Source organism: Lissotriton vulgaris, chromosome 6 (genome assembly GCF_964263255.1).
Source record: "Lissotriton vulgaris chromosome 6, aLisVul1.2, whole genome shotgun sequence".
Classification (NCBI taxonomy): Eukaryota; Metazoa; Chordata; class Amphibia; order Caudata; family Salamandridae; genus Lissotriton; species Lissotriton vulgaris.
The window spans coordinates 371151245-371166100 of NC_141694.1; the positions used below are offsets into that span (position 1 = coordinate 371151245).

Consider the following 14856-nt stretch of genomic DNA (forward strand, 5'->3'; position numbering starts at 1 on the left):
ATGTTAATATTGCTTATAAAGCGCAAACAATCATCCTGAGTAGGATATCACGGCGCTATAATGTCTGTGGTGGGCGGTAGGCTAATACAGAGTGGTTTGTCTTAATCTGTTTTGGGGAAGAGAAAGGTTTGGTTTTCAGTTGCTTCCTAAAAGATAGTTGCTGTTGTGTGTGTGTGCGCAAATGCTTTACACATTGCCTCCGGGATAAGCCTGTCTGCTTGTGCCAAGCTAGCAAGGGGGTGAGCAGGAGTTATCTTGGTGTGTGACTCCCTTGCCCTGACTAGAATGGTGGTTTCTGCCTGGTTTTGGCGTAAGCCTTAGCCAACCAGAAATCCCAGTTATAACAGAAAGCTTTTTAGAAAGTTGCATCGGAGGTCCACCCTGTGGCTTCTGGTTGTAGGCCGAGGGGGGCACCTATGGCCCCCCGTTAATTCCTGCACCGTGTAGTAGGCACCTTGAGGTGCCTGCCTATCAGTGGAGGAATGAACAGATCCTCCCATTTCTCTATGGGAGCTTGGTATACAGCTGGTTTATGGCTGCAGCACAAGCTCCCATATACAAATGGGAGTATGCAACCGCACCATGTGCAGTTGCATTGTAATGCTGCGGTCAGGACCGCCGACTGGCGATCGGTCGGTCATGATCCCACAACGGTGTTGGGCCCGTCATCGAAATTAGCCCTTGATGTCAGCACAGAGTGGGAGCTAGAATTCAAATTATGGCTATCTAACTGATCTGGCTTTTAGTGGTCAACACTACCATATTGTCTCTAATTTCCCCCACTGAAAGTGTAGTGTAGTGGCAGCCACTGCCCATCTTTGTAATATAAAAAACAGTTGATAAGACTAATTGGTCAATTGATGTGTTAATGCTCTAAACGTAATATATAAGTTATGTGCCCTGCTCCTGACTGCTTTTAATCATGTTTCTGTCTTACAAACACTAGGTGATAACTTCTTAAAATCAAACGTCTGCAGATTAGTATATTGACAGGAGCCAGGAAGCAGCATTCTGTTGTGCATATTCAACCAACCAATCATCATTTTAAATGTCAGGTGCATGTAAAGTTGGTAGTAGTGTTGAAGGATGTTGAAAATGGTGAATGCAGTTTTCAGGTTAGGCTTCAACATGACTAAGGTAGTAGTACCCACCTTATTATTACCTTATTATTATTAGTGTAGTTATTATTATCATTGCAATTATTATTATTATTATTATGCATATTTTGTAAAGAACATGACTACCAAAAGAAAGTTTCCTAGCATTGAGCTCAATACAGTAAGTGGGTCAAGCCAATATACAATCTCAAAACAATTATAGCATTTAGGAACGATGAGAACAACCAAGTTTTTAACAGTTTGCAAAACAGAGAGTGAACAGCATTCTCTCAGTGTTAGAGGTAGATCATTCCAAAGTCTTGCTCCCAGAAAAAAGAACGCTTGGCCTCCTTGTCGGAATTTCCTAATTTTAGAAATTACAGCCGTACTGAGGTGACTGGAATGCAACAAACAGCGAGGCTTATACCTGGACACCAAAGATGTAAGGTAACAAGGTCCGCTGTTTGGCAACTATTTGTGCATGTAGCACAGCGTCTTAAATTCCACCCTTTGTTCAATGTGCAACCAGTGTAGGTACCTTATTATGATCGCAGTGAAGGTATATTTAGAAAGGTGGAGCAAGAGGCAAGGAGAAGCGTTTTGTAAAGTCTGGAGGGATTTTTGACATGTTATTTTTGTATCACGCTATTATTGCTGTTGATATTAAGTCAGGGAACAGTGAACAAAAAAGTGAGGCCACAATTTCCCACTATCTCAGCTAGTGGTCGTTCATATAGGATGAAGATCAAAAGACTCAAGCTGGATTCCTGAAGCATGTCTGCCACTAAGGGGTGACCTTTGTTAATTATTGGCCCGCTGGAAGGTGCGGCACTGTAAAACAATTTTAACCAGGACAGGGGCCATATCTTTATTTTACAGGCCATCTAATCTTTGAAGCAGCGTGGTATGAATTACAGTGTCAAATGCTGCATTAAGGCCTAGCAGAATCAGTTGAGCGGCTCTTCCATTATCCAGTTGATGCCTCAAAAAACCAGTGACAACCCGCACAGCTGATTAGCTGATGAGTTCTTTGTACACAGTAAGTTGTTGGATCAAGTGTTCTTCCAACATTTTTGCAAAAATAGGTAGCAGGAGTATACGTCTACTATTAAACTAAAAAGGTAGGTCCAGATTGGGTGCAATGTGCCACAGTATATTTTTAAGGCCACGTAAAGCCACTTTACAAAGCTTTTCATCGCTTTATAGACATGTGCCCCTTTCACACAGAAAACTGTGTGAAAGGGGCATTCAATGGGTGTTGCTGTGGATGTTCCTATGCAATATCCATGGAATTTGACACATTCCCAGATTTACGAGGCATTGTAAACCTGGGAATGCATCAGAACCTAACACCACCCCAGGGGCAGAGTTAGGGGGGCACAACGAAGAGGAATGAAAACATATCTCTTCGTGCTTTCATTTTCAGGATCCCTTCCTGCACTAAATCAATCATCCACGCGATGCAGGCACCATTGCACCATAGTGCAAAGATGCCTGCATTGGCGCATGCCAGCCCATTGTGCGCCCGCGCCGGAGAAAAGGACAGGAATGCGCCGTATCATATAGATTCAAAGCATTCCTGCCCTTTCTTTTTGCTGTATGGCAGTGCAGCAGGGAGGACTGCGGCACTGGGAGTTTTTCAACAGAGGAGTGATCAAGGCCATTTTCCAGGCTTTACTAACAATGCCCTCCAACAGTGATGGGTTGAGAAGTTGGGTCAGCTGCTTCAAAACAGGATGAGACAGCCTGCCAAGCACCACCAGGGGGCAAGTATCCAATAAAGATCCTGATTTAATAGATGTCATGGTAGCCCTAAACGCATGACACATCCAAGGGCTGCACCCAACATAAACAGAAATAAACAGCCAACTTAGCAATTTCATTTCTGCCAACATCTTCTTGGACCCATCACAATATGGGTTTAGAGCTTTTCACAGTACGGAGCTGGCCCTAATACAATCTACCGGGGAAATCAGAGAAGCCGTGGATAAGGGAGGAAATGCCATCTTAATCCTCCTTGACCTATCCGCGGCCTTTGATGCGGTCCACCATAATGTTTTGTTGAACAGGCTCTCTGATATTGCTGTGAAGTGCTCAGCATGGAAACTGTTACATTCTTTTCTATCAGACAGGTCTCAGATGGTAGACCTAGATGGTAATATCTCTGAACCCTTCTCGCTTCCCTGTGGGGTGCCCCGGGGCTCGGCCTTGAGCCCTACGCTTTTAAATATCTACGTGGCACCCCTGGCCAGTGTGATCCAGTCATTTGGTTTCCAGCTCACCTCCTACGCTCATGACACACAAATTGTGCTATCACTGACAGAGTGAGCGGAAATGGAAGCGGGGGACAGGTTCCATAACTGCATATGCTATATTTCCACCTGTATGTCGTCCAATTGTTTAAAACTTAACTCCGCTGAAACGGAGGTGTTAAAATGTGGCAATAATCCCCAGGTCTGGACACCGTACTGGTGGCCGGAGGATTTGGGACCTTGCCCTATACCCTCCATGAAAGCCAAGAATTTAGGTGTTGTGGTGGATAACAAACTCACCATGGGGGACCAAGTGAACCAGGTGACTTCATCATGTTTCATGGTCCTCAGAATAATTAAAAAAATTAAGTTCTTCCTGTCGGCGAGCAACCTAGGGACGGTCGTCACCGCACTCATTATGTCCCGCCTGGACTATTGCAACAGTCTCTCTCTTAATGTTCAGAAACAACATGTGAACAAGTTGCTCTTGGTCCAGAACGCAGCAGCGAGATTGCTGACGGGAACACCCAGGTTTGCTTCGGTCAGGGGAGAACTTAAGAAATTGCATTGGCTCCCAGTCCCACTTTAATCACGCTTTAAAGAACTTTGTGTTGTCTTCAAGGTGGTAAATGGGATTGGCCCGGAGTTTCTAAAGACCAGATTTACATGGTACGTCCCAAGCAGAACCCTGCGTTCTTCCAGTTCTAAACTAATCCAAACCACCATCTTTAAGAAAACCAATTAGGGAGGCAGAAGCTTTTTCCACTGCGCCTCCAAGGCATGGCATGGAATGAACTCCCGTTCCATCTCAGAAATGCTCTAGACCTCATCTCTTTTCGCAAGGCTTAAAAACATGGTTCATCTCTCCCTAAGCAGCTCAATGCTTCCCAGGTCACCAGTACTTAGTGCCAGGACACCTCAGGGTAGCAGTGAGCTTTATAAGTACAAATAACATAACATAACCCATTAAAGGAGGTGCACCTACAGCTGACATGACTTGCTGCCAAAAGATAACCTGTATATCGGCATTGGGGTCGTGAGAGGGGATAACTGGTGCTATGTTGAGAGGGACAGAGAAAGCTTTGATTGCATTAAAAAAACATGTTAGGGAAGTTTTGGCTTGCCTTAATTTTACTTGCAGTTTTATCATTTCCCTTGTCCTCCTTACTATAGGATTTAGGCCATACTCTCTATAGATGTTTGCATTGGTTTTTTTTTTAATGCGGCAGGGGGAAGCATTATATGATGCTTTTTCTTGGAGACAGGAATTAAGCTATCCAAAGAGGACCTGAGTCAGGAGTCTTTAAGGGAGTGTTGCCACTACTGAATCCAGCAATAACCGGGGATTAGCTTCTAGGATGGTATTTCAAAGAGGGGCATCCAATTATGCCCAGTTCCTACCAGAAGATGCCCAGTGGTTCTCGAGACTCTGTAAACTGTTTCCTAGAGAGAGTGAGACAGGAACTGCAGATGCACACAGAGGCTTTCCTAAGTAATCTGTGATTGACATTTTCTTCTATTATAAAGGACAGTGGTGACCTTTGGATGAAACACTGATGTACTCCCAGCAAAACTTGCCTAAGGGCATGGACCCACACTCCCTCTAGCAGATGGCGTGCTCTCAAAACCTTTCTTGTTTACTGGGAGCTACTGCATGAGATAAGTTTGATATGGACTGACACGTTGTGAAAATAAATTAGATGGTTATTTTGTGACACAGCAGCCTGTACGAATATTGCTTTTTTACATGACATTCAATACAGCAATGCGGTATGAATAGGAAATTAGGAATACGCCAACATATATTAGTTTTGGAAACGTGTGAATTGACTGGCAGGCATAGAATTACTTTACAATGATTCTGGTGGGCTTCTCGTCCAACAACGTATGACACGCCGGTCATACAAATGAGCAGTGCACTTCAGTGAATAACAACAGATCCGAATGAGAGATGGTCTAAAAGCAGCTCTGTATTAATACTGCATCGCAGCCTTCAAATATCTATTTGAAAGCCAGCGCCGACCTAAAATATGAAAGAATTTCCAATGATTTATGACTTGCAGTCCTCTGCTTTCAATGTTGTCATCCATCTATTAAGGTGTAGTATTAGAAAACCGAGAGTAGTTCAATAAGGAAGAATCGAAGCAGAAAGGGATGTATATTTTTACTTTTGATATATTTACCAAAGACATGTCCAGATCGTCTGTTTTCGAAGATGGCTCTGTCTCTCATCAATTGCGTTGTAATTTCCATTATTTCCGCTGCCCTGGATGCTTCCCAGCTCTCTTGTTGGGGTCGCTTTAAGAAAGCCATGAATTGAGCTGGGGAACACTCTTTCTTGGTTTCAGCATTCCTTTAAGAAACAAAAAGTAAGCTGCAACTGAGCTATTCTTGCCGAAATGTTTCACATCCACAATTCATTTCCAGGAAAATGCACAGCAGCATAGATTTATGAGGATCTGTAAGTATCCCAAAAAGAAACTTTAATCTCTTTCTAATAACCTACCGTTTTGTCATTTAAAAACAAAATTACGTTGCAACGCCACCTACCTACCAATGTGTGGACTCTAAGTGTACGGTAATTTTTATTTCGGAACATGTTTTGGACCTTTGAGAATGTCTTGATTACTTACCAGAGATCTTAATTACACTTGATCCAAATAATTCTTGTCACGGTTCTTCCACCATGAGGATAGTGCACCTCTGGAGGCAGGCAACGCTGTCAACTGATGAGCAAGATTTAAATAGATCTACTACTTCGTCCATATTTCCATCAGTTATCTAGAACAGAGGATTACTCAAAGGTGGGGTGCTGCAATAATGTTCAGAGTGGGGTGCAGCTAATAAGATTACATCACTGAAGTCGTAGAGATCGTGAATTTCACAAAGAGCAAGAACACCAAAAAAGCCACATCCATTAATCTGCAGAGTAGGGTGTGTTGTAGCAAACTTTCCATTGAAATGGCCACAGAATTTGCAATGACATAAAGTTTTACTGAAAAAATTATATAGTGCACAAATGATAATGTATTTTAGCTTTCAACAAAATATTGACAATTTTCAAATCATCAAGTAAAGAAAGAGTCCTGATTAGTTTTAAGTCCTTTGTATGTCACGATTTCGAATTACCAAAAAATAGCTTCATTTGTGCTTTACTGTGGGAGGATATATTTTAAAATATCTTTACAGGTTATTTCCAGTTTGTAGCATTCTTCCCAGCCGAGGCACTCTCCAATGAGTGCGCTACACACGGAGAGTAGTTATACACGTCTTTATTTTTCAGTGTGTAAGCAATAACTCAACTTTCTAAATCTGAATTCACTTCATTACCATCCACCGCTTACGTCACAGGTCAACGGAGTTCAGCAGGAACCAAAAGAGTTCCAGCTTTCATTATTTACATGACACTACACAGGTACTTTCATTTTTTGTGTGTTAGAAAAACTTGAGAACCTGCGGCCTTTCCTTTCACATTCACTGTACCCAAGATAGATTGTCGGATAGTTCACTCGACAAAATCCTCCAACTTTTCAGAGAAAGAAAAGTAAACACCAATCTCTATGTAAACAGAATAAGGAGCAATTCGTCAGAAGACGTAGTCTGAGAACTGACGTCTGCCTTTTGTCCTTGAACCCACAGAAAATGTGACAAGATAAAAACATAATTTAAAGGCATTGTTATTGCTCATTCACCTACTAAGCTCTAACATGGCTATTTTGGGGGTGCTGCAACTGCATATTTAGGCATTTCTGCAGATTCACATTCCGTCAAGGGCTATGCACTAGAAGCTGCAATAATCCAGCCTTACGGTTGGTCCTTCATTTGCTTTTTAGCGGACTTTTTGCATGGCTAACATTCAACCACATTATGCTTAATGTAAATGATCAGAAACACAGTTGATGTTTATATGTGGAACATAACGTACACTGCACAAGTTAACTTCTTTTAGGAGTGTTTGAGAAATAAGTGAGCAAATATCTAGTAGTAGATAGTCATTGTGGTGAATATGTAAGAATCTGGTACATGATTTTCTAATTTTCTTAGGTTTTTCTTTCCGTTTGGGGTAATGAAACTGGGCATAGTCATCAGGTGTGGGTGTAAAGATGTATTTAGAGATCGTGCAACCCTTGGACCTGTTTTGAGGAAGAATGAATGGGGGTTTGTCTTTGGATTATTTTATTGCACAAATGATTTGCCTATGGAAAAATATTTCCTTTACATCCCCTTAAGGTATGACCCTTCCCTGTCCTATACTCACTTTCCTTTTCGATTTCTACCTTTTGTGTAAGTTATTTTCCATTTGGGGGGTTGGGGGGGGGGGGGGGACAACCTGAAAAATGTTTGTAAAAAACTCCCTTTCACGTTTGGGGTGGTCACTGAATGCTTCCAGGGACACACACCCCACTCTAATTCTCACTTTCGAAAACCCCGCTTAAACTTACAACATTAAACCATACAGATGGATTCTATACAGGTGGTGATGCACTTTGTGCTTTGAAGATTCTACTCACTACATTTCATAAGCCATCATATGCCTCCAGTGACTAGCAACAAAACCAATGCTCAAGTGTACGGTTTTCTTGATTAGACAGCTACCTTGCAGACCTACTCGTTCTGTACAGGTGGACCAAGCACCTATGGTCGGCTACTCACACCAAACTAGCCACTGTGCAAGTGGTAAGACACATATTTGGTGGCAGAACACACAATTGAAAATACTACATTGTTTGAAATTACCTTTGTACTCTTTGATTGGACAATACATTTATAAACTTTAAGAATCCCTTATATATTTTTATGAAAGATTTTGGTATGAAACATAACTGATTACCATAATTCTATAACTTTGTTCCCTTTAAGTCTCCTCCTAGTTCTCTGAAGTGAGTTTAGAGTTGCTCTATGTCTACAAAAGTAATTAGTTATAGAAAATGAAATGAATCAAGTAAATTCTGGGACTCCAGATGCTGAATTTCACAAGTGTTTTTGTGGACATAGCCTTCACCTTAAGTGCTCAGGAATGTGTATATAAAATATTTAAGAGTGAGTGACTAGGGAGACGTGCAGGGTTTCGAATATTATCAAACTTTTCAGGATTTGGTCAGCAGAACTAGGACCACAATCCAAAGAAGCAGAACTGCACCTATATCTGCACCAGGCGCCTTCCCCCATTCTGTTGCAGAGTAAAGATTGAGAATGGTCCACCTGCCACCCTTTTACACTATATTTTTTAAAGCTATTTCATCTAGGTATAGGGTTGGAAGCTGACTGCATTGCTAGATTGCAACCAAGGGAACAAGTTGGCAAGCAGAAGCATGGCACGGTTTCCCAATGCCAATGGAATTTCACCTTGCCTCTTCTCCTTATTTGGATGTAGGGGAATCCAGTAACTAACAGGGGCCTGCTAGATCGCACACACCCCATCTCTATAATACTTGTGGCACAGGGATGAGGGAAGGAGAGATACATACACTCTGTGCCTCTAAATAAGGCTCTTGCTTGTTTGATAGATTCTTTGATAAAGAATGCAGTGTACATGTTATGTTCTGAAGTTTTTGTTCCCTATTTTCTGAAGGTTGCCGGTGGAGTTGCAACACTCTTCAAAGGACCCCAGTGATCAAAACACCCACAAGAAAGAGCTCAAAGAGGATTGAAAGCCAATGACTCTGTAATCCTTAGGGAAGCAGCCGAGGATGAAAGTGAGGGCATCCCATTCTTTATTAGGATAGTTTGAATCCTGAACGGATGTATGACGTTACCACGCATACTATTACCACGCATACCATTACAACGCTGTATTTACAACGCATACCGTTACAACGCATAGCGCTTTGAGGTGCTGGATAGTGGTAAGTATAATTTTACATTCCAACTCCAGTCCCCATGGACACTAGGGAAGGTGTTGGATATAAAATTAAACTTATTCCCTATCCTAGAGCGCCCCCCAGTGCAATGCGTTGTAATGGTATGCGTGGTAATGCCTGTGTTGTAAGTGTAGTGTGTGGTAAAAAATGCGTGGTAAACGTTGAAACGTTGTATACCATCCTGAACACCTGGAGGTGGACTGATATTGTTCCGCCCTGCTTTGGAGCAACAATTGTCATGAGTTTCGGATTCCAGATATGAAGGGAACTCTCAAAATATTATAATGCCGGAACAGGGTTTCTGTTTAGTACGTCAAGCAGGCAGTCATATGATTGTTGGTTCTCTTTGGATCACATGTAAATTAATCCAGTGCCTTAAATTATAAAGCTGGGAAAGCATTTTAATATTAAACAAGAAAATAGTATCGTTTATAATACATGTGCAGAATTAACGTGTACATTTTGATGAAAAAATAAAGCGTGTATGAATGCAAAGATTGTAGCAAGCATCCAGATTATTTGTCCTAGACCTCAAAAATGCTAAATGTGCATAAAATATTTATTTCTTGATCTTTCCATGAACATGTTCTGAGTATTATATGAGATAAAGCTACCACCTAGTCCCACACAATGAAGCATTACATTTTTAGGTGAAAACAGCACATGTTAAGAGAGAAATACCAGAGTAAAACTGAGAGAGCAGTGCGTAAATATTCAGATGCATATGAAATGAGGAGCAATAGAGACAGAGGAAAGCTATAATTGAAGAGACTAGAATGTATCCAGCTATTACTACTGAAATATTTAGGAGAAATATGGAAACCTTTGAGAAGGGTGTTGCAAAGAATTCAGCTTCCAGAAGAGATTCAGGGATGGCATTTTGAATGCATTGTTACCCTCGTAGCCACAACCTTATGTAGCCCCTCCAACCACTGCTGAGGGTTCTTCAACATCTAATGTAACAGTGGCCTCAGCCCCTGTTGACCCAACTATAATTCACGTTGAAAGACCATCACAGATTGCACAGCCTATTGTTCAACCTATTATATCTAAAGTGGCGCCTGCACAAGTTGAAAAGGTTCATACGGTGATGCTTCCAGTGAATACTGCTTCAAGTATAACAAAATGCAGTAGTTCAAGCAGCTTTTGGAGGAGCACCATTGCCAGGGTTTATTCCGACATCACAGAATTCACAAATTGTTGCCTGGACTCCACCGTTCAATCATTGAGAGAAGGGAGAACGAATGTCTTTACGACATCAGTAACACAGGGTTAGACAAACCAATTTGAAAATTGGATCTTTACTCCATGGTTTCAAGAAATGGCAGAGAATCAAAAGACAGAAAAACATGTTAGCACTACACAGGAGACAGAGAAGGAGAGACAATTGATTGTTTCAAGATTAAAAATAGAGCTATAAGAAGTAATTAGAGGATGTTTAGCATGTGATTTAGTATCAAGAAAAAGAGCTGATATATTTGAGTAAAAAAACTACTCAATTTACAGCGACTACACATGAAAAATTACCAGAATTAGCTAGGAAATATGAAGATGATATTTCAAAAAGTGTTCCATTCTAGAAACGTTTCAGGGTACAGTTGGAAGAATAAGCTACTGAGACAATGCTTTCTTCAGGAATGCAATTACACATCACTGAATTAGTATAATGCATTTTATAGGTTCAGTGAATTTGATAAACTAGAGAGCAAATGAGCGAAGGAAAATGAAAAGATCAAGAAACAATTAGAGGCAGTAGAAGAAAATAATAAAACAGTGACAGATTAAGAAGAAGCTTCAACTTATCCGTTGAGAGAAATACTAGGTTGAGGGTATATTCGTCTACCTTGGAGCTGGGAAGATCTTGCAGCATTTATGAAAAATATTCCAAAATTGATAGAGAAATCTATACAGTAGTATACTCGAGTTGACGGATGTGTTAAACATTTGAAGCTGTGCGGACACGGTCTTTGATATTGTAATGCCAAGTGATTTGTGGGCTGAGTGAAAAATTGTTATACAATGGCCACATGCTGAGCCAAAGAGTGATGTGCACTCTACTGCACCATCTCCTGTGGTTATAGAGAAATATGATGCAGGGATTACATTTCTGAAAAGCAAGCCTGCTCCAAAATATATTGATTGAGTAAAGATTAAAAGAACATCACTAGTGCAAAAAGAATCAGAGTATAATTACTTTGAGAGATTGCTTCAGGTGTTTCAACAACACCGTTTGATCTTGGATTAAGACCAGAGATTAGTTTGCACATACAACAGAGTGTGATTTGCTGTCAGGCAAAATTGTTGGATGAGATCCTGAGGTATGCAATGTATTGCTGTGTCAAACAAGAGATGAAACTGAAAAAGCTTAAGGAGAAGTTCATGTTAGACCAGATGAGGTTTTCTCAGAAAGGTTTTCGAAATCAGTCATTCACAGTAAATCAGGGTGGAATCCAAAGTGTTAATGGAGAATTTGGTGTTTCACAAGGTAAAGGTAGAGGTGTTCCGATAGATCCAAATTCTGGTGGAGATGTTGCAATGCTGAAGAAAATAACTTCAGCATTGCAGATGTAGATTGAAGCCAGATAGATTTAGCAGAAATGGTCAAGTGCAAGGAGGAAATCAGATGCAGATATAGAATGTCAATGTACCAGTTCAGCAGATGCACATGCCAATGCCAGTCAGAGAATCTTTATTTCGGCAAAATGCCATAAAAGAGAACAGCAGTACTACCTAAAAACAGTGCAAATAGATGACAATAAAAAATAGTACAATTAATAGCAGCAAATCGATCCTCTGGCAAATTGGATCAGTTCATGCAAATACGACACAAGAAAAGCGTAGAATAGCTTCAAAAATAAATAAATGTCATATTTAAGTTAAAAAAACAGAATTAAAAGACAGCATGTAAGCGTGTGCAAATCCTGCTTAAGTTCAGGCAATTAGGAGCCTGCGCTTATGCCACATGGCAGCCAACAATTTTGAAACGGCACATACGGTCGGACCAGTTGTGTCGGTTTTAAGTATTCTAAATGCATACATACATTGTTTAAAGGCTAGATTCTTGCATAGTGGAACAAGCCAGCAATTCTTAGCCCTGGAATACCCTGGGCAGAAAAACAGCACGTGTAATTCACTTTCAGTGTCACATTCGCAAGCCGGACATTTTTTCGGAGCAGAGGATGACCACCTGCTAGTAAATGCTCGCAGCGGAATTACACCATGCCTCCACTGGACATATCGTTTTTTTTGCTAACACAGGGTATATATCATCGAGGAACTGCTTGAATAGGTGAGAGTCTTTAACTTGCTAAAAGGAAGCAGTAATTGAACCAATTTGGGGGTTAGATAGTGCAGCATTAAGTCTGTCGGCACGAAATATATGTGTTAATTGAGTTCAAAACAGTCGTCTGCAGCCATCCTCTGGGTCTAACCATAATTCTGGAATCTCTAGCCTAATGAATTCCTTTTTTATATAGGCGAGCCAAGGAATGTTTCCTGAACCTGTAGCAATCAATATTTCCTTGAGTTCCTCTCTGTAGTGTATAAGCTCCGGGGTAACCCAGAGCCTGCACCAGAATCTCAGGGGTTTTAGGGCTAGCTCTTCATCAATAGGTCTAATTCCCAAATCTAACCTCAGAGGAAGCAATGGGGAGCTAAGTGGTAAAGCCAGAAGCCCTCTTAGGAATTTGTTATCAGTTTTACTGATTTCAGACCTATTGCAGAAGCCCCAGAGTTCTCCCCCGTACATAACGGCTCCTCTAGCTTGTGTTTTATAAACCTCCAATGGTGGTCTCACAGGTTTAATAGTGGACTTGTTGGAAAGCCTAAGGATTCTGCCAGAAAGTTGCGCCAGTTTGAGTTGTGCCTTAATCTGCTGGGGTCCCCATGTCAGGTTTTCGGTTAACGTCACCCCCAGATAGTCAAAAGTGTGTTCCCTTTCTAGCGTCGTCGCCCCTAATCTTGGATTTGGGCGTGAGGTTCTCGGTGGGTTAAAGATCATAAATGTTGTTTTTGAGGTGTTGATCTCCAAACCTCTAACAGTGCAAAACTCCTGGAAGCCGTCCAAAATTCGCTGAACACCCATTGGGGATTTGGAGAGGAAAAGGGTATCGTCAGCGAACATAATCGCTGGGGCCCTGTTACCTGCCAACTTTGGGGCGTCATTGTTCTGGATTCCATTAAGGTGCCCAATTACCCCCTTGACATAGAGGCAAAACAGTGTCGGAGCAAGCATGCAGCCCTGCCTTACCCCCCTGCCTACTGGGAATCTGGATGAGAGCGTGCCATTTTTTCCACATCTGACTTGACCAAGGTTGGCCTCATGCAACCTTATCAAAATGTTCAGGAGATGGGTGGGGACGCCAAGGTCAGTTAGAACAGCCCAGAGTTTCCCTCGAGGTACAAGGTCAAAAGTCGAACGGAGGTCGACAAACACCATATAGAGGCTGCCACCCTCTATTCTCACTGTTTTCCAATAGAGTAGTTGTAGGCGGAAAATTTGGTCAACTGTGGAGGTGTTCTTTCTAAACCCTGCCTGATAAAGACTAAGAATTGCAGGCTCATCGATCCAGTCCTGCAACTGGTCCAGGATGAGTCTTGCAAAGATCTATTGAGGGACATCAAAGAGACTAATCGGTCAGAAGTTGGAGGGGAGCAAAGGAGAGCCCTTCTTGAATATGGGCACTATATCTGCGCCCAACCAAGTACATGGAATCGACATGCCACTCCTGACTGTGTTGAATAGTATCTGGAAATATGGGCCCCAGATTTTAGGCTCTTGTTTAAAAAGATCCCCTGGTAATTTGTCCAACCCAGGGGCTTTCCCTGATGCAAGTTTCGAAATAGCATTGCTGACTTCAAGCACCATGAACTCAATCACCTCCGTGTCCACCGCCAGTGTGGGGAGAACAGACGAGTCCTTGGTGCTCTCAGGGAGTCTCTCAGTGGAATATAGTGACCAATAGTGTCTTTCCCAGGCCTTTGGAGCTATATTTGATTCTATTGCTGCCTTTGACTCACTGCATCCATTATTGATAATGGTCCAGAATTTGCACGGGTCTTTGTTTGCAAGTGCCAACGGTAGGTTGGACCATTTCTCTTGGTCCCACTCTATCTTGGCACATTTAATCAGATGTTTGTAGTGTGCCCTCATGGTTTTAATTATTGGTCCGTTATTCTCTTTAATGGCCTGCAATAGCTCAGATTCAGCCTTCCTGCATGCAGGATTATACAAGGTATGGGGGGCGCCTTTTTTACTCTCCCCGAAACCCGGGGATTTAGAATCTCACCCAGATTTCTCAGTAGATCCTCATGGAGAGATTCCAATTTAGTGAAATGCTCAGATGATGGTGGTTGATTATTTAGTGTTGCAACCTCCATAAATAAGGGAATTGTAAGACTATATACTTTCCATAGTTGGTCTGGGTGTTCCCATAGTTTTAGCCATTTGACTCTACGTCTATCGTTGGAGACAATAAGACTGTCATCATTGGCACTGGAGGCCAAATGGCCCTTGCTACTACTGTATAGTAAGCCCAATTCTAAAATTAGTGTGTTATGATCACTATCTGCTCTAATAGAAACAGTAAAATCATTAATTAGTGGCCAGAACCCTGTTTCAACTAAAATATAGTCAATAAGAGACGT

At 41.7% G+C, this 14856-nt stretch overlaps 1 protein-coding gene across 1 annotated transcript in view; it reads right to left on the reverse strand.

Moving 5' to 3' along the window:
* The window catches only part of TPO (thyroid peroxidase), a 945924-nt gene that overhangs the window by 874127 nt on the left and 56941 nt on the right, over positions 1 to 14856 (reverse strand). Inside the window, exon 3 of the mRNA XM_086925200.1 lies at positions 5533 to 5702. Within this exon, the coding sequence (XP_086781326.1) occupies positions 5533 to 5702 (170 nt within the window). The remainder of the gene's footprint in view (positions 1 to 5532; positions 5703 to 14856) is intronic.